This window comes from Bos javanicus, chromosome 17 (genome assembly GCF_032452875.1).
Source record: "Bos javanicus breed banteng chromosome 17, ARS-OSU_banteng_1.0, whole genome shotgun sequence".
In the NCBI taxonomy this organism is placed as follows: domain Eukaryota; kingdom Metazoa; phylum Chordata; class Mammalia; order Artiodactyla; family Bovidae; genus Bos; species Bos javanicus.
The window spans coordinates 72,015,145-72,034,320 of record NC_083884.1 but is presented as its reverse complement, the minus strand read 5'-3'; the positions used below and the strand labels follow the sequence as shown (position 1 = coordinate 72,034,320).

General features: G+C 68.2%; 2 protein-coding genes across 3 annotated transcripts in view; one reads left to right on the top strand and one right to left on the bottom strand.

Moving 5' to 3' along the window:
• Window positions 1-19,176, bottom strand: part of RSPH14 (radial spoke head 14 homolog) — a 52,075-nt gene that overhangs the window by 4,002 nt on the left and 28,897 nt on the right. Inside the window, exon 1 of one of the 2 annotated variants that reach the window (XM_061385567.1) lies at window positions 2,237-2,922. The exons of the other annotated variant lie outside the window; for it this stretch is intronic. Coding sequence (XP_061241551.1) covers window positions 2,237-2,453 — 217 coding nt within the window. The 5' untranslated portion in view covers window positions 2,454-2,922. Of the gene's footprint in view, window positions 1-2,236; window positions 2,923-19,176 lie in introns of those variants that run through there. 2 annotated transcript variants of the gene reach the window in all.
• Window positions 3,227-19,176, top strand: part of GNAZ (G protein subunit alpha z) — a 30,242-nt gene continuing 14,292 nt past the window's right edge. Inside the window, exons 1-2 of the mRNA XM_061385569.1 lie at window positions 3,227-3,311; window positions 15,835-17,043. Coding sequence (XP_061241553.1) covers window positions 16,321-17,043 — 723 coding nt within the window. The 5' untranslated portion in view covers window positions 3,227-3,311; window positions 15,835-16,320. The remainder of the gene's footprint in view (window positions 3,312-15,834; window positions 17,044-19,176) is intronic.

Below are 19,176 nucleotides of genomic sequence, written 5' to 3'. Positions count from 1 at the left end.
GCTGCCCAGGGCTTTCCTTCCAGCATTGCTGGGCCTGGCTCATTTGGAAACGGGAGATTTAAAAATAAAACGCGTGCGGGGTGCGCCTTTCTGCTCGCTCACTTCGCTGCTTTTCAGCTAAAAGGAGAGTGGAAGGCCTGGCTATTTATAACTAACCCAGATCTGGCTTGTTCTAGTTGGGGGGGGGGGGCAGTGGTGGTGCACAGACCCCAAAGAAACCCGTCAGAAAACCCACCAGGACCCCCGACTGCCCGGCGGCGAGGTTGGGGTGAGCGGGATGGACAGGTGGGGCTGGGAGAAGAGCTGGCCAGAAGGGGGCGCCCTAGGACGGTGGGGAGGCCGGAGCGAAAGTCAGCGGAACAGTCGTCACCACATGGGGCTGACCCGCGTAGATGAGGCATTCCAGGTCCTAGGGGCCCCGGAGGCCCGGGGGAGCTGGGCCTCGTGGGGCAACAGCATGACGCCTGCGTGAGCCAGGGGAGGCCCGGGTCCAGTGCGGCTGCTGGGCCCGGAATGGCTGGGACCGAGGGTCATGATCCCCAGGTGTGCAACCCCTGCAGTGGAGGTTCGGCCATTCCCGAGTGCTGGGTGGGCTCAGGCAGCAGGGTGCCCCGTCCCCCTTTCTCCCATGGAGCCAGCGCTGTGCTCTCCCATCCTGTGCTCTGGGACAGTGTGGACCCGGCCCCAGGGCCTGGCATCTGCCCCGGTGCCCAAACCTCAGCAGGCCCAGCCTCCACCTGCCTGTCTGTCTTTTCAGCCTCGTGCGGCCCCGGCTCCACCCTCGTGCCTGCCCTGGCTCGTGGGGACCCTGCTCTGTCCTCAGCTTCGGCCCCTCAGGAGCGCCTGACATGGTGACCACGTCTTCCTCCCAAGATCCCCCCACCCCGCGGCCCGGGGATGCCCCCCTCTCTGCGTGCACGTCTCCAGCGGCTCCTCCTCGGGCTTCACAAGTGCCTCTTCCTGCATCTCCCTCCCACTGGCTCCTCTCAGCCCCCAGCCTCCATCCAGCCTTTCCCAGACATGCCAGGTCACCCGGCATCTCCCGGCCTGGCCTGAGCCTCACAGACGGACTCTGCTTTCTTCCTGTCCCTGGGCTGACTAGCTGACGTTTTCTTACTTGATTCTACCCTTGAGAACGACCTCACACAGTGGGACCAGGCCTACTGTGAATAAACGTGAAGACCTTGCCATCCTCCTCCTTAAATTTTAGGACCCAAAACTCTCCCGCGGTTCTTAGGCCAAGCTCCCTAGTCCCATCCAAGGGCCGCCAGCAGCTGCTACCGTCCCCTGACCCGTGCCAGGCTGGGTGGCTGGCATCCTCGGGGCTCCAGCTGTGCTGACCCTCTGGCTTCGTCCCGGCCGCACACGGCTCAAGGCTCAGCGGTCTGCCCCAGCGCGGAACAGGCTTCCTCCTGCCCCAGCTCGCGGGCCCCCTCCATCCTGAGCGCAGAGGAGTGAGTGCTTGCTGAAAGGAGGGTGAAGGTCACTGCTCGAGGTGGGGGAAGCACTCACTTCCGCAGTCAGGGGGCTGGGGGGCAGCAGCCAGGCTCGTCGGGCCCCTCATCTCATACCTGGACTGCCCTGCGGGGTCTCCCCTCGCTCACAGCTACATGTGCCTCTGCAAACAGCTGAGTTTGGACCCCTGGTCCCTCAGGTGCCCCGCCCTCTCTGCACTCGGGTCAACGTGCATCTCCCGTCAGAATCACCCTCTCGGGACCACCTGCTCATGTCCCCTGTGATAGGAGCAGCAGCTGAGGCTCATCCGGGTGAAGTAACTTGTCAAGCGTGTACAGGGGGCGGCGGCGGAGTCGGGGCTGTGCTTCACCCCCAGCTTCCTCTGCACCACCCTGGAGCAGGGTCTGTCACAGCCACTGGCCTCTGAGTGGCCCTCTGGGCAGAAAAGCCCATCCTGACCCGGCCTGGCGGTGCAGGCGTGCACACAAAGGAGCCCCCGATGGTCGGCCACTTCCCATTGGTCCTCAGGGGCCACCTGCAGCCAGCACGTATTAGATCTAGTCTAGACCTCAGTGAGTCATCCACCTGAGGATGCCCATCACCGACGTCTGTCCGTTCTCTAACCGTGTGTAGGCGGCACCTTCACAGGCCTGGGCTTGGCCCACCACCCCATCTCCATCAGCCAACAAGTGGTCTGACCCTGGTACTGTGACCATACAATGAGGTGTAGGAGTATAAAGAAGGGTTAGTGAGGAGCATCTGCAGGAGCATTTACATTTACCTGGGGGCTCTGAGATGCACGGCGCGTAGGGGAGGACAGAGGAGCACTGACATCTTGGTTCTGGCTTGAGTCTTTTTAAGCACAGGGACGAGGGGCTCCTGGCTCCGAGGCCCGCAGATGGGCTCCCCCTGAAACTGAAAGCAGAAGCTGGCAGACTGCCCTTCTCTGCATTTTGCTGAGCATCCGAGCAGTCTGTGAGCTTCCCAATGGCGCCCATGGGCCCTGGCCTCAACAGAACTGGCTCCCTCCCGCCTCTCTTGTCTGGAGGCGCCGCTCCTGGGCCCCTCCCACTCTAGTATCCTCCCTTCCAAGGCAAACCTTCTGTGGCAGGATTGCCAGGGACCCTGATGAGCCCTAACCCTGCTGGCCCGAGCAGCAAAGACGACGAAGCCCCCTTCCATCGCTGCAAGACGTCGCCGGCGTAAACCTCCAGGGTCCGCACGGCCCTTTCCCACGTCCGAGGCGGCCGTCGCGACAACTCAGGGCAGCAGGTGCCACTAGTCCCGCTTTGCAAACAGGCCTCACAGAGGTCAACCGGGTGTCCAAGGTCGCGGGGCTCAGGCTAGGCTGGCATCTGGGCCGGTGACGGCGGACGCGGCCGGGGCCACGCACCGCTGGCGCACTCGGCCTCCCCGGGCGGCAGCGGGGAGCGGGGTGGGCGCCCGGCCTCGACGCAGTGAGACCGCAGGGCCCCTCCGGGTGCCGGCCGAGCGGGCGGCGCGCGTGCGGGGCCGCGGAGCGCACGGAGCCCCGGCACCGCCCCCTCGGCCCGCCGTCGCTGGGCCGTGGGCCTGTCCGTCAGCCGCTCGCGCCCAATGGGCGGCGGGCCGGCGGGCGCGGGGGCCTCCGCCCGCGGTTGGCCCGGCAACACTGCGCGCTGGCGGCTCCGCCTCCTGCCGGCGGCGCGGCGCGGCGCGGGGCGGGCGGGCGGGCGGACCCGCGGGCGGCGGCGGCGCGGGAGAGCGGGCGGAGGGAGCCCGGCCGGCGGAGCGTGTGCGCCGCCCGCGGCCCGGTCACGTCCCCGCGCGGGCGCCGCCGCCCCGCGCCGCCGGAGCAGCTCGGCCGCGGCCCTGAGGTGAGCGGGCGGCCCCGCGGTCGGGGCGCGCGGCCCCCGGACCCCGCCCGGGCCTTCTGTGCGGAGGGGGCCCCGCCTGGGCCGGGGTTGGGGGCTCCGGGATGCGGGGGCCGGGCGCGGAGCGGCGCGCCGCGGATGCCCGCGCGCCGGGCAGGGGCGCCGCGGGCCGGCAGGTGCGGGCAGGGGCGCCCGCGCCCGGGGGTGCGGCGGGCCGGGGGGCCCCGGGCGGCCACCGGCGCGGGGCGCGGGCCGGCGAGCTGCGGGTGCGGCGGGGTCTCCCTCCCGGGGCGGCGATGGTGATGGTGATGGGCCGGCGCGTGGCCTGGGCTGAAGCGGAAGGCGTGGGCCCCAGAGGCCTGGGCCCCCGGGGGACGCACGACTCGCGGTCGTCGCTCTCGCACCCGAGCAGGTTCCTCGCAAGCATTTAGAGCGAGAGGCGAATATCGACCCGCTGCGATTGCAATATGTTCTCGGCTCGATCTTTTTTTTTTCCCTTAAAAGGCGGTGGGGGCCCTGGGGTGCGGTGGGGGGGGCGGTAGAGGGGAGGGCCTTGGGCCGGGGCTCAGTGCCCTGCTGCCGGGGGCCCGAAGGGTTCTTCTGGCTTCAGGGTAGCAGCCGAGCCTCCCCGGCGTCGGTGGCAGAAATCCTCCTAGGCCGAGAATCGGGGTTCTCTGTGAGCAGAGAAAGGGGATGGGAGGGCGGCACCCAGGCTGGGAGCCCTGTGTCTGTGTGGGGACGCAGGGCCCACCTGCTAGGAGGGCTGCTGGTCTCTCCCCCCTGCACCCCCACCGAGGATCGTGCAGTCTGCTCCCGTCTGGAGGAGGCTCCTTGGCCAAATTCAATTAAGCAAATGTTTACTGAGCCTTTGCTCCCCTAGGCCCCTGTGCTGGGGTGGGAGTGCACTGGCCCAGCCCTCCCGGGACTGACTCACTGCCCCGGGAGGGACAAGTGTCTGCTGCTCGGAGAACTCAGCCCTGAGGGTGGGTGTCGTCAGGGGGCCCCTGGGTGGGACTGGACTCAGCTGGGCCCCGTGGGCAAAGTGATATTTGAACTGAAGCTTGAAGGACATAGGCACAGCTGGGGTGGGCCTGGCGGGCAGAGGGCAGAACGTGGACTGAGGAGCGGACCGGGCTGGGGGGGCACTCAGGCAGTTGGGTCTGGCAGGGGCACCGGAGGTCAGGCGGGAAAGGGCGGAGGCCGCCCGAGGCTGGAACGCGGGAGGAATGGCTGACCCCCTGCAACCGTCACCGGCGGCCGCTTCCGGGGAGGCTTGTGGTATCCTCACCCGAGCGAGGAGCAGCAGCATGGCCCAGAGCCCACCGGACCGGGGAAGAGCCCAGAAGACCCCGAGGTGCTAGCGGCCTCGGCCAGCCCTTCCAAGCAGGGCTGGGCTACTGGGTAACCGGCTCCCCCTTCCTGGCCAGCACGGAGGGTGATGGTGTTGAGCTGGTGGCTCTGTTCCTCCGGGGTGCGGACCTTCCTGAGCTGTAACCGTGGAGACGTGGGGGTCTCCAGGGAGGGGCCGATGGCAGGGGAGGCTCTGAGTTAGGCAGCGCTGTGCCTTCAGCATGCCTCACGCTTCACGGACAAGACACTGGCGTCTGGGGTAAAGCGCGTGTGTTGTACAGATGCTGATTTTCTCAGACGGGAGGTGAAGAGTCACTTTCGTCCCCCTCAGCAGGCCGGGGTGACCTTCTGTTCTGGATCTATTTGCCTGCCGCTGCCGAGGGTGTCTCTGCCCTCCCCCTGAAGGGGCTGTGTGTCGTTCATCTATGCAGTGCGCCCCCTCCTTGCCCCCCACCCGCCCCCCCAGACACACACCAGCTCTTGGCTGAGGCCCAGCTCACTACAGGGAGAGTGGGGCCGCCTGCCTGCCTGCCCTCGCAGGGCGCAGCCTGTGCTCGGGGGCCGGAGCTGCTTGCCTCTGTGCTGTCGCCCGGCCCCTCTGCAGGGACCCGCCACGCAACTCCAGACGGGGGGCACGGGGAATGAATTCTCTGCCCTGCCCTCCCCCCTGCTTCTCAGCTCTTCTGTCTCCTGGAGTCCCGGGAGGACAGGTTCCTGGTCTGTCTGGAGCTTCTCCGGTGATCCCAGGAACTTCTGGGTAACCAGGGGCACGTGGCCAGGCTGCCCAGGGCCCCTGCAGGAGGCCGGGGCAGAGGGGACGCAGAGCCAAGTGGCGGGGAAGGCTGGCCTCAAACTCAGGGCATGGCCCCAGCGGCCCAGACCCCACTGCCAGGCCGTCCCGTGAGCACACGCGATGACTGCACGCCGCACCCTCCTGCCCAGCTGTGAGGACACGGCCTCCCTGACTGCCCCATGCCGGCCCTCGAAGAACCTGGATTCTGTGTGGCGTGCTCCCGGCTGCCAGCCGCGTCTGGCCTGGCAGGAACCCTGGAGGAGGCAGATTAGCCACCCCGCACCCCCAGGAAGGAAGCCCAGGGCAGCCGAGCCCCAGGGCCGGTTCTGTGGGCTGGCAGGGAGGCGGCCCCTGGAAGCTGACAGAAACATCAGGGCAGACACTGAGGCTCAGCCCTGGCGGGAGCCCTGAACCACTTGTGCAGCCTCAGGGGGCACGGCGAGCCCCAGGGCCGGCGGGCGCAGACCACCGCCCCCCGTCTCCCCCAAGCCTGTTCTTGTCCCCACCGCAGGCAGATCCAGGAGAGCCCTGCCCGTCCCTGCATGGCCCTCCCCGGCGTCCACACTGCCAGGGCGGGCACTTCCTGTGAGTGAGCTAACAGGGACCAACCCGCAGGGACCACCTGTCTCCCTGGGCTGCCCCACAGGGGAAGCGGAACCTCACCCGCTCGCCCGGCTCAGCCGCGGGTTCCTTTGCTGATCTTTACACGAGGGCTGGGGCAGCGCCCAGTGCAAGCACACTCAGCCCCGAGGACGGACAGACACCCCGTGACCGACATCAGGCAGGACAGTTGCCGTGAAGGAAACCAGTGCGGCGGGTGGGAGGGGGCGTCTCTGTGGCGGGGCTGTTGACACAGCGCCTTGGAGAGGCGACGGTCGAGCTGTATGTCCCCCAGGGAAGAGCGCCAGGGGGAGGGTGGCCGCTGCAAAGGCCCAGGGGTCAGGGAGCTGCCGTGGGGGGCCGGGCGGGTGGGATCACCCTTTCAAAAGAGACCCACCCGGTGGACGGCGCGGGGGCCACCGCTGTGTTCGTGGACAGGGGCTGCTGACCCAGGGCGGGGCCAGGCGCCAGGAAGGGGTCGGACGCAGGGGTCAGCTGAAAGTGGGTCCGCCAGCGGGGCAGGGGAAGGGCGGGGCCGGCCTCGGCGAGGAGGCGGCCGCAGAGGCTGCGTGGGGCGTGGGGAGCGGGAGCGATGCGGGTGGACCCAGGCGCACGTGGTGGTCTTCGGGGAGAGCCGGCGGGCGCCGGCGCCCTGGGGTCCGTACACCAGGGGCCGGGGCACGGGGGTCAGCGAGGCTCCTCCGGGTTGAGGACGGGTGGAACCAGGAGCTGGGGTGCGGGCCCCGGAGGAGCATGTTGGCGGGAGGGGTGGGGTCCCCCGCGGGGACCGGCTGCACCAGCTGCGGGGCCCGTGTTACAGGTCATTAAGCGTCTGTGAGGCCCGTGACTGCAGAGCGTCAGGCCGGCGGGCCCTGTGTACGCGCCCAATGAGGCCCGTTGTGGAGCGGTGCCCCGGGCCAGCGCCCACCCTGTGCTTCCCTTGCCCCCACCCCAGCCCGTGGGCGGCGGGGCCAGAGCCGGCACCAGGGGCCGCAGGGGCTGCCGCCCGCCCTCCGCGCGGTGCTTCTCCCGCTCTGTTTGTGGGCCCTGGCCCTCGGGCAGGAGGCACGGCCAGATGGCGGCGGCCTGGGCCGCCCGTTGGCAGGAGCGGGCACACGTGGTGTGCAGCCTCATAGACAATGGCTTCCCGGAGTTCGTCTCTTTTCCAAAGGGACCTGCTGCACGTCACAGAGTTTGGAGTTGCCTGCTTCTAAATTGGGGTGGTGCTCTCTCGCAGAGAAGTCCCTGGAGGATCTGTGAAAGTGCTAAGGAGTGAGCCTGTTAGAATCCTCTGCGTGGGGGTGGGGGGTGGGGTCGCAGACGTCGGCCCCGCCTGTGGTCGAGCAGCCCTCCCCAGCTCCTCCAGCTCCTGCCTCTCCTGATTTTGTGCTGGCCTGACCTCCTGCTCAGTGCCCAGCTGTCCTGAGCTGTGTGCGTACCTCCGGCCTGCCCACCTGTCCTCCCTTGCTTCCTGGGGCCCCTCAGAGCGACCCCCAGGACCCAGCCCGCCCCCCACAGCCCTGGCCAGCACGTGTGGGTGCGGGGCTGTCCCCTGGCGTGGCCGCCCCCTCACCCTCTCCGTTACCTCTGACGCGCTGTGCAAACATATTTCTCCAGAAAACGCCGGGAAGAAAAAAATAATTAGAGTGTTGCCTCCATTATCCAATTTCTGATTAATCAAACTCTCTTTGTTCTCGGCCAAAATCTGTTCATTTCCCTGAAACACTGGGCCGGTGCCAGGCATTGATTTCCTCTGTGATAACTCCACGCACGCGTGCCCATGCCCGGCCTCGCCCGGCGGGCGGCGGCTGGGAGGAGGGTCCAGGCGGGCCCCACCGGGAAGCCACCCCGTCCCGGGCTGGGCCCTGCCCCACGCGGCCCCGTGGCCCGCTCTCCAGGTGCGTTGGCCTGCTTCTCGGCCGTGCCGCGCAGACGCGGGGATCTTTGTCCCCCAGCCAGGGGTGGAACCCACAGCCCCCGCTCTGGAAGCGCAGAGGTGCCCCAGTCCTGTTGCTGGCTGTCCTGGGCGCTTCTGGGGCAGGAGACGGAGGAAGGGAAGGGCGTGAGCGGTGTCTGGGTGCCGAGGGTGGGGCGGGGGGCGTGGGGCCTGTAGGCTCGGGGGGCCAGCCTGGGCAGGGGGCTCGCAGGCAGGCCGGGTCAGGGTGTAGCCGGGCACACGCCTTGTCCATCACTGTGGGGACGCCCCCGGCCTTGCTGGAAGGCTTCCCGGAAGTCCCCGGCCGCTCCCTGCCCCGAGTGGGCCCCTCCCTCGCTCGGTACAAAGGGCGGGTGCGTTCATCTGGCACCTGCTTCCTGCCGGGTACCTGTGGGCCGCGGGACACCTTAGTGACAGAACCTGCCCACAGCCCCCGCCCCGCCCCGCGGAGCCAGCATCCCATAAGCGCGAGGGCACTGCCACAGGTTAGGAAGCCACAGTGTTGTGTGTGGGTCATAAATAACGCTGGGGCGGGGGCGCTGAGCTCAGAGCGGCCCTGCCTTCGTGTCCCCAGGGAGCCGGGACCCGCTGGCTGTTCGGGGGCCAGTCCAGAGCAGGGCCTGGGGCCTCGGCCTGCAGGAAGGAGGGGGCGGGGGCCAGGCGAGGCTGAGGAAGGCCCTGTCCTGGGGGAGGTCCTGACCTGCTGCTGGGGTGGGAGGCCGGAGCCTCGGCTCAGGGTCCCCTGGGAAAGGTGTTAGGTCTCAAAGGCACTGCTACGGCTGCGCGCTGCGGGGCAGAGTCTCCCTGGCCTTGGGGGGGCATGGGCAGGGTGCTACGGGCACCGGGGGGGGACGCTGAGGGAGGCCGGCTTTGCCCAGGGGGCAGGTGCCGGGAGGGCGGCCTGTCCCTGTCCTGTCCAGTGTCCCTGGCATCTGGGCATGCAGGGGTCGTCTCAGAAGGTACTGTCGTGTCCAGAGGCAGCAGAGAGTCTGGTTCTGCTGCAGTGATGTCGGCCAAGCGCCGCCTCCAGAGGATGGGCGTCTCGGTGGGAGGTGTGCACTTTCTGCCCTCTGGCCCCTGGGGGTCCCTGCCAGGGAGCCCACACCGAGCCGCCCCCTGGGGAACTGTGGGAGGGACGCTGCTGCGGTGGGCCTGCCCTTAACCAGGTCCAACAGGTGCCCGCTGCCCGCGAGCCCTCTCTCGGGCAGTGTCAGGCCAGGTGTCCCCGCCCTGTGTGATGGTCTGTCTCCTCCAGCGTCAGCTCTTTGGACCTGCTGCCACACCCCTGGGGCAGCTCCCCGACACACACCCTACTCCCGTCTCCATGGCGCTGCCCTTCCCCGCTTCCCCCACCAGAACACGAGCCCCGGGTGCTCTTCCCCGCTTCCCCCACCAGAACACAAGCCCCGGGTGATCTTCCCCTGTTCCCCCACCAGAACACAAGCCCCGGGTGCTCTTCCCCGCTTCCCCCACCAGAACACAAGCCCCGGGTGCTCTTCCCTGCTTCCCCCACCAGAACACGAGCCCCGGGTGCTCTTCCCCGCTTCCCCCACCAGAACACGAGCCCCGGGTGCTCTTCCCCGCTTCCCCCACCAGAACACAAGCCCTGGGTGCTCTTCCCCGCTTCCCCCACCAGAACACAAGCCTCCGGGTGCTCTTCCCCGCTTCCCCCACCAGAACACAAGCCTCCGGGTGCTCTTCCCCGCTTCCCCCACCAGAACACAAGCCCTGGGTGCTCTTCCCCGGTTCCCCCACCAGAACACAAGCCCCCATGTACTCTTCCCTGCTTCCCCCACCAGAACACAAGCCCCGGCTGCTCTTCCCTGGTTCCCCCACCAGAACACAAGCCCCGGGTGCTCTTCCCCAGTTCCCCCACCAGAACACAAGCCCCCAGGTACTCTTCCCTGCTTCCCCCACCAGAACACAAGCCCCTCGGTGCACAGGCTCACTCCCGTGTCCCCGAGCCCAGAGCGGAGCCTGACACCCAGCTCAGGCCCCCGACGGTACCACAGTGGTCAGACGGGTCCGGGTGAAGATGGTCGCCCATTGGGAGGGCCTCAGGCTGTGGTCTGATGAAGTGGGCTGAGGGGGTCAGGGCAGCAGTTCTCTGAGACAGCATCCGTGCTGAGCGAGGCCAAGGGAGCAGCACTGACCCCCACCGCGGGGTTCCTAGCAGGGAGGGGTTCAGCCTGGGTGCGCCCTTCTACATGCTGGGGGCTGGGTGGTCGCCGGGCCATGGAGAGGGCCTGAGACCCCCAAGCTGCGAGAAGTACCCTCCACCCGGGTCGGCTGCCTTCTTCCTCTGTCCTTTCCCTTAAGGGGAAAGCCCCGTGAGCTGCCTGGCTCCCACCCCCCGGCCTTGCTGACCCCACTGTCCAGCGGCAGCGGGCCCATGGCCTCCCGGCAGTCCCCGGGCTGGCAGCTACGACCCCGCTGGTCTCGTTCCTTATGTCGGAGCTGCGACGGGCTTTCCGTTCGAAGCAGGAACAACAAGAGGGCACTTTTAAAGCAGAAATGTCTCAGTGAGAAGGCAGTCAGCTTAAAGAAAACGGGGCCACATACAGCAAGAACAGGTGACCGGCTGTGTCGGCACCAGGGGTCCTGGGGGGTCGGAGGGCCCCCCACCCCACAGGCAGCCTGAGGGCGCTGCCCGTTCCCCAGACCTGAGTCCTACACCCGGGGCCCCATGCCCAGCTCCAGCACCCTGCGAGGCTGATGCGGGAGCCGCGCTCGCGGGACGGCGGTGAAGGCCGTGCCCCACGGGCCCCAGACACCGAGGGTGCAGCCAGGCCCTCCCTCAGACCCCACCTCGCTGGCTTCCCGGGGACACAGTGTCCCTGAGGCCCAGCCCACAGCTGCCCTGAGTTCGAGGACGCGAGCAGACCGCCCCATGTGTCTGCGGGCCTGGGCCAGCCGGGCAGGGCCATGAGCCCTGAGGTCAAAGCCTTGTGCTTGGGCCGCAGCTCCCGCTCAGCGGGTGGAGGCGGGTCAGAGCCGCAGGTGAAGGGCACAGGCCTGTGGGGCTGTGGACGGGCCCAGGCCGAGCTCCAGCAGGCCCAGCAAGGGCGCGCGCGGACCGGTGCTCAGACGCAAATGTCCACCCGCTGTGGGACGGGGGAGCGCAGCTGAGCGAGCCTGCGTGGGAGCGGAGACTCGCCCTTCCTGGGAGGCAGGGCTGGGGCCAGCAGGGACCGTGGTCCGCGAGGGCAGGGCCGGGCCTGTGTGAGAGACGATCCTGGCCGGGAGCCCGTGGCAGAGGCACGTGGCCAGGCCCCGGGCACTGGGGCTCAGGCTGGCGACCCCCAGGTCCCCATGGAGGTGTCAGCCAAGGAGCAGCTCTCTAGAACGTCAGCCTGGTGGCCCGGTGCTGGGGTGGTCTTGCCTGACCACACCGGCCCTGGGGTTTGGGCTGCCCTCCACCCTGGGGTCCTTCCCTGACCCCCCGCACGGCTGGCCAATCCAAGTGACCTCTGCTCAGACCCCGCACGCCCCCTCAAACCCAGCCCTGCCTGGGAGCCCAGGGCTCAGCGTGGAGCGGGCTTTCCTGGGGGCAGGGGCTGCCCTGTCTCATCTCTGCCTCCCTGGAGGAATCCGGGCCCCAGGACAAGCCCGCCCCGCCCGCTGGGTCCAGGGCTCCTTGGCCCCCTAAGCCGATAAGCCATTCTCCGTCCCAGGGACCCTCTGGCTTAGGCCGGCTTGGGCACGACACCCGAGGTGACCTTGGCCCTGGGCTCCCTGCCTGCATCAGAGGTGGGGACCACAGGGGGCCGCTGGGCACGCAGTTGGGGGCTGCCATCCCAGTCGTGCTCCAGCTCTTGACACGGCCACGGGGAGGGCGGCAGCAGACCCGGGAGTCACGGGGCTGGAGGTCCGGGCCAGGCCCCGGGGGGCGTCCAGGGGCAGCGCACTGCACGTGCAGGGCCCCACCGAGCCCGTGACCCCAGCCCTGGCCCCAGGTGGCACCGCGCTCTGTGACTCCAGGCCTGAGAGGGGCGTGTCCGGGGAAGGGGCCAGGGTGGGGGTCGAGGTCGGGACAGGGCGGCTCCAAGGGGAAGCATCTCTCTCAAGGCTGTGGGGGGGAGGGCGGGTTCCAGCCGCAGAGTCCTGAGTGGGCTCTGGGTTTGGGGTCCCACCCAGGTGGCCCCTGGGTCCACAGGCAGATGGGTCGGCGAGGCCACTGAGGGGGCCGGGGTGGAGCTTCAGAGGACGCGGTTGCCCTCACAGCTGTCGGGGAGCCCGGGCTGGTCCACCTGTGTACACTGAGCCCGTTTCCCCCCAGGGTCCCCCCTCCCAGCCTGGGCCAGACCCCGGGGCGCCCGCAAGCCAGCTGCAGCCGTCCCCCACCCCCACCCCGGGACAGCTGCGTGCAGAGCGTTCTGCATCCAGGGGTGCTGTTCACACCCAGACGGAGTGCGGCCCTTGTCCCACCTGACCCGGAGAGCAGGCCGCCCCCCGCTGTCGGGCCAGCTCCCTGCGTCCTCCGCTTCCCCCAGGCCGGCCCGTGCACCCCCACAGCCCAGCACCCCGCCCCAGCCTGCGCTCTAAAGCTGGGCCCCCATCACTGCTCACGTGCCGCCTCTGGTTCGATGCCTGCCCTCCTCGGTCGAGGGTCTCCAGCAGGCCCGCCACTGCCCGCCGGCCAGCCCAGTGAGTAACTGTGGGTGAGGGCCCGGAGTCCACGTGCAGCCGTCTCGTCACAGCCCACGCGGCACACAGACGCGAGCACAGGCCTGCGTGCGTGTGCCCTCAGCACACGGCATGTCGCCACGCGGCCCCCGGCGTGCACCGTGGCTCCTGGCCGGCCTGCCCGCCCGCCTGCGCCTCCCCTTCTCTGTCGGGGTCCTGCCCTCTAAGTTCCCTGGTCAGTCTCTCCCCTGCGCCCCCCGCCTGCCTCTCCCAGCCCCACGCCTCAGTGGAATCCAGGCGGACCCAGCGGGGCTCCCGGGTGTCAGGTGCTGGGGACCGGAGAGCGGCTCCTGGCCAGGGCAGGACGTGGCGTCGGCCCCGGGCCTGTGCCTCTGGGCCGACTGGAGGCGCCCTCGGGGGTCCCGGGAAGCCCAACTGGACCCACCGCGGAGACCCCCAGGGCTGTGGCTGAGACCCGTGGGCTGCAGGGAGGCTCTCAGGGGCCTTGGGCCTGGTTCTGACGATCTGTGCATGGCCCATCTGCAGCAGCTCCAGACTCAGCCGTTAGGGCACGGTCGCCCCAACCACGTCTCCCTCTGACCCACGCGGTGCCCTGTGGCCACCCCGGTCAGGGACCGCGTGACCAGCCCCACCTTTCTCACAGAGGTGTTAAAATACGCGTAGTGAGATTTATCCGTGTAACCGTTCTTTAAACGTGTCTTCACTCGTCTCTTTTTGGCTGGGTTGGGTCCTCTGGCCGCGGGGGGCTCTTCTCGCGTGCGGGGAGCAGGGGCCCCTCCCAGGTCGGGGTGCGCGGGCGTCCCACTGCGGCAGCTCCTCTCCTGGCGGAGCCGGGCTCTGGGCGTGGGAGTTGTGGCCCACGGGCCTAGTCACTCCTCCTCGGCACACTAAACCCTCTCGGTCCAAGCCCGTGGTCGAACCCACATCTCCCGAACTGCCAGGGATCCCTCGCTGCTGGACAGCCGGGGAAGCCCCTTCAGCCGTGTGTAAACAGGCGCAGTTCCGCGGCATCAAGCACACTCACGCCATGCAACCTCGACCGGCATCGTCTCCAGGACCTGCCCGTCTTCCTAAACCGAGACGCCTTCCCTTGTAAGCACAGCCCGCGCCGCCCCCCCAGCCCCGCACCACCGTCACCTCCAGCCTCTACACCTGTGACCCGGGTCGGGACCACCCCCAGCCCCACACCACCGTCACCTCCGGCCTCTATGCCTGTGACCCGGGTCGGGACTGCCGAGAATTAGAATCATGACAGCGTTTGTCCTGAGGGCCAGGCCTGCCTCGCTGAGTGTCGTGTCCCCGAGACTCATCCATGTCGTGGCCCGCGTCAGAGTGTCTTCTTTTTTGAGGCTGAATATCGTTCCCGTGTATGTTTCCATCCCAGTCTGTTGGCCCCTCGGTCCCGTCAGTGGACGCTGGGCTGCTTGCGCCTCTTGGCCGTTGACGGATGACGCTGTTGTGAACACGGGTAAGCGAGTATCTTGCTGAGACCCGGCTGCCAGTTCTTTGGGGTCTACACCCAGAAGTGGACTCACTGGGTCGTGGAGTAGATCTGTTCTTAGTTTTTGAGGGCCCTCCGGGCTGTTTGCCACGGCAGCCGCGCCAGTTGACTTTCCCAGCAGCAGTCCGCAAGGATTCCACTCTTCCTGGAGTGACTCCTTTATAGCTTGTGAGCTGGTACCTTCGTGCGGTTTTGATGTATGTTTCTCTGTAACCAGCGATTCTGAGCGTCTTCTCACGTGCTTCTGGCCATTCGCGTGCCTTTAGATAAGCGTCCACTCGAGTCCTCTGCTAGCTGTGACTCATCGTGTTTACCCGTGAACTTTAGGAGTTCTCGATGCTCTCGAAGCCGGTCCCTCAGTAGGGGCACAGTTAGACGTTTTCTGCCCTTCTGTGGCTTGCCTCTCGGCCTGCTGATGCCAGCTTTGATGCACAGAACGTTTACCTTTTGATGACATCCAGTTTGTTGTCTCTCTCGTTGGCTGTGTGTTTGGTGTCGCACCCCAGAAATGAATGCCTAGACCCAGTATCAGGCAGCTTTTGCTCTCTGCTTTTTCCTGAGAGTCCTATAGTTTAAGGTCTTTGGTCTTTTTTAGGTTAATTTTTGTATGTGGTGTTTGGTAAGGATCTCAACCCGGTAGGAGAGACCTGAGAAGGGGCAGGCGTGGTGGGGAGGGGGGAGCCCACTGCGGGGGGGTACGGGGGCCTGAGGGGGCCCACGAGGGAGCAGGTGGGTTTCGGGTGGCCCCCCAGGCCCCCCAGGGAGGGGCTGTGCGCAGCACCGCGAGGAGGTGCCGTCGGTGCTGTCTGTCAGGACGCCGCCCTGCACGCAGCGGGCACTGGCCCGCTGGACCCCAGGCCGCGTCACCTGCCTGTGCTGAGGGGTGTGGGGGTCACCTCCGGGGCCTGCGTGTCTCTGGTGGCCCCGGACAGCGGGAGGGACCTGCTCTCCTGGGTGACCTCTGTCCCTGTCACCGACCAGCTGAGGGAGTTGGTCACTTGGGCCTACATGTGAGACTTAATGACCCCAAATTGAGAAAATCAGAACTGACAACACCAGGCACCTGGTAATGTGGCAGGCATTCCCTTTAGGAGGCTGGGCCCCCGGGAGCCCTGGCGGCTGCTTGGCTGGAACCAGACATGCAGAGCCTCCGGCCAAGGGCCTGGCGGAGTCAGCAGCAGCACACCCACCCGGCCCCGCCCCGCTCCAAGCGCGACTCCTGTCTGCAGACCTTTCTTAAGGCGCGAGTGCAGAAAACATGGTGAAAGGCACGAGCCCCTTGAACTGTCACAGCCTAGAGCTCACTGCTGCTCGGAGCGACTTCACAGACCCCTTGCTCACATGTACATGCACACGTGTGCCCTGGGGGTTCACGCATGGGGTTGCTGCCGGCATAGTGTTCACATTGTCCTCAGCACTCGATCTGCAGGCTGCTGCATGCCCAGCGGAGACCATCTGGGGGTCTCTGCTCTAAGCCAAATGGCCAGCCTCGCTGGGGCTGCACCGACTGGCCCATCGTCCAGTCATCGTCTGCCCTCAGCAGACGCGTCTCCAGGTGCGCCCCTTGCCCTGGGCTGCGGGGTGAGCTCCACGGAAGGGAAGGGCTCTGATTCCTCCTCCCCGCGCACCAGGCCCGTCCAGGGCTCCCCGCCCCGCTGGCCTGTGCGGGAGGAGGCTCACGCTGTTCTCTCGTTGGCAGGTGAAGGGCGGATGATCGGATGATCGAGGCCTCCGGGGCCGCAGGGAGAGCCCTGGACGTCAGCATCGTTACCGGGGACCCGCCCTCCAGTCACGCACGTGGGAGCCGCACCCCAGCCACTAGCAGCGCACCGGCCTCCCGCCAGCCGGAGGACAGGGAATGACGGTGGTGGCCCCGCGGGCCCGGGGGTCGGCGGAGTGTCCCTGAGGGGGGGCTGGGCCGCCTCCCGCGGCGGGAGCGCCATGCCAACTGGAGCGGGGGCGCCGGGGCAGGGGCTGCAGCGGGCCACGGCCTCGCCCCCCCAGGCGCGCTGAGCGCCGCCGCCGGGCACCGGCTCCCTCCGCGGCGGGGTGCGCGGGCATCGGCTCCCTCCGCCGGGGCGCGCGTGCGTGCGTGCGCCGGGACTGAGCCTCCAGTCTCAGCATCGTTGTCGTCGTCCGAGCTCCCCCCGCGGCTGGTGGGCCCCCGGTGCTGCCCGGCCGGACCATGGGATGCCGGCAAAGCTCAGAGGAGAAAGAGGCGGCCCGGCGGTCGCGGCGCATCGACCGCCACCTGCGCTCGGAGAGCCAGCGGCAGCGGCGCGAGATCAAGCTGCTGCTGCTGGGCACCAGCAACTCGGGCAAGAGCACCGTGGTGAAGCAGATGAAGATCCTGCACAGCGGCGGCTTCAACCTGGAGGCCTGCCGCGAGTACAAGCCGCTCATCGTCTACAACGCCATCGACTCGCTGACGCGCATCGTGCGCGCCCTGGCCGCGCTCAAGATCGACTTCCACAACCCCGACCGCGCCTACGACGCCGTGCAGCTGTTCGCGCTCACGGGCCCGGCCGAGAGCAAGGGCGAGATCACGCCCGAGCTGCTGGGCGTCATGCGGCGGCTGTGGGCCGACCCCGGCGCGCAGGCCTGCTTCGGCCGCTCCAGCGAGTACCACCTGGAGGACAACGCGGCGTACTACTTGAACGACCTGGAGCGCATCGCCGCGCCCGACTACGTGCCCACCGTGGAGGACATCCTGCGCTCCCGGGACATGACCACGGGCATCGTGGAGAACAAGTTCACCTTCAAGGAGCTCACCTTCAAGATGGTGGACGTGGGCGGCCAGCGGTCGGAGCGCAAAAAGTGGATCCACTGCTTCGAGGGCGTCACCGCGATCATCTTCTGCGTGGAGCTCAGCGGCTACGACCTGAAGCTCTACGAGGACAACCAGACGGTGAGTGCGCGCCGGGTCCTCCCGCCGCTGTGTGCGCCGGCCCTGGCACGTGAGGCCCCTGGGGCGAGGTGGGAGCCGCCGCCTCACTCAAGGGGAGCCGGCGGCCATCGGCCCCAGCGAGGACCTCGGGGTCGCGCTGCCGTCAGGACGTCCGCCCAGAGCGCAGCTCTCGGTGGCCACTCCAGGCCAGGCCCCGCGGTCCACTCTGACCAAGTAACCACTATCCCCGCAGCGCGGGCAGGGAGACTGCCCTGGGCCACGGTGACCTCAGGGTGCTAGCGGGGCCAGTGCCCAGGGGCCTGCACCTTGGTGCCACGAGCAGGCCACACCCCGTGCCTGCTGCTCTCGGGCGCCAGGGCCGGCTGGGGCCTGCTCCCTGGCCCTCAGAGCCCGTGGACCTCCCGGGGCGGGGAGGAAGGGAGCTGGCACCCCGAGAGGCTTTGCTGCAGGTGAGATTGGGGGGCAGCAGGTGTGTGGGGAGGCCCCCGGGAGGCGGGATGGAGGCTGGCTGCTCTGCAGGACCAAGGGGGGCGGGCGGCCAGTCGTGGGCCCGTGCGGCGGTTCCCCCCAGCCTGGCACCGGGCTCGGTCCCGGCAACCTCGGCCCCACGACCTGACCCAGTCCTGAGCATCCGTCAGCCGCAGGGTGAAGAAGCTCCTCTGAGGCTTCATCCCTGGGGTCGGGGACGGGATGGGAATTCTTTTAGGCCTTCCACCCAGGCTGAGGACTGCCCTGTGGGCTGAGGGCTCAGCCTCGAGTGTTGTGGGCAAGTGTAGGAGGTTGCCAAGGGACTGGGCCCGGGGCTGAAGCCACTGGGGCTTGACGGGAGCTTCTGGGCAAGCTGGGAGGCAGGCCCCTGGCAAGGAGGCTGGGCAGCACCCCGCAGGCCCAGCTAGGCAGGAGGCCCCAGGCGCCAGGAGCCACAGTGCTGGAGGCCGTTCAGCTGCACAGGGGTGGGTGTGGCTGGGCCGCCCCCCCCAGCAGAGGGTCTGAGACAGGCAGGACCTTGGGAGGGCCTGAGTCAGGCAGGACCCCTGAGCAGAGACCTGGAGTTGGCCCTGAAGAGGTTTCCAATCCCGGCATGGGGGGCCTGGCCAGCCCCGCAGCCCCCAGGGCCCGCCCATCTCGCTCCCAGCCCTGTGCCTGCATCTGCCCGCCCCCACTTCTGGATCTGGCATGTGGTCCTGGGCAGCGGTGGGGCAAGGCCAGGCTCCTTGCCGAGCACGGCCGATGGCGTGGGGCCACCCGGACGCGTGTGCACCCACCCGGGCTCCGTCCTCCAGCTCTCTTTCACCAGCTTGGTTCTGCTCCCCCGGGGCTGGCTGGTGGTGGCCCCAGGCCCTGAGGCCTTCCGGAGGCCCGGATCTCCGGGCCGCCTCCTCTGTCGTCTCCAGGACCAGAGAACAGGCGGGGTGAATTCCCTGGGTACCAGGCAGGGTGCCCAGGCTGTCGGCCAGCACATCCTGCCGTGGAGCTTGGGCCTGCAGGAGTGCTGGGTCAAGAGGGGCATGGGGGGCCAGGCCCCGGGGCGTCCCGTGTTCCACGGAGGCATGCGGCCACCCTGTCCCCTGCCCCCCACCCTGCCCGCCAGGTCTCAGCTCAGGCATCACGCCCGCCCGGCAGGCGCCCACACGCTGCCGCTCCGCACACCAGGGCCCCGTCGTGTGTGGGCAAGCGGCCTCCTGGCTGAGCCCAGTGCCCGGCCAGGTGGACAAGCGGCCTCTCCGAGGCCTGTGGGTCGTCACAGTGTTTCCTGGAGCGAGACCCCCAGCCTACCCCGCCTGGGCTCGGCAGGCCTGGGGAGATGCCTGTTCACCAGAAAAGGAGATTCTCAATGAGAAAGTCAAGCAGGGCTGGAAATTCACTGGATTCCAAGTGGTTCTGACCTTTCATGCTCCACCAGCAGTATCTCGATGGAAAACAAACACTGCCGGGCGGAGACAGTGCCGCCCGTGAGTCCCGCCGCTGCTGGCCACAGCGGGGCTGGCTGCCAGGGAGTGGGGTGCAGGGCTGCCCCCTCCCCTGCCCCGCCTTTGCCTTTCCAAGGGCCCCGGTGGAGGCCGGGTGGCTCCGAGAAGCCAGAGGGGCCCGGGATCCAGTGCCAGGCTCTGGACCGGCCCCGCGGAGCTCCCC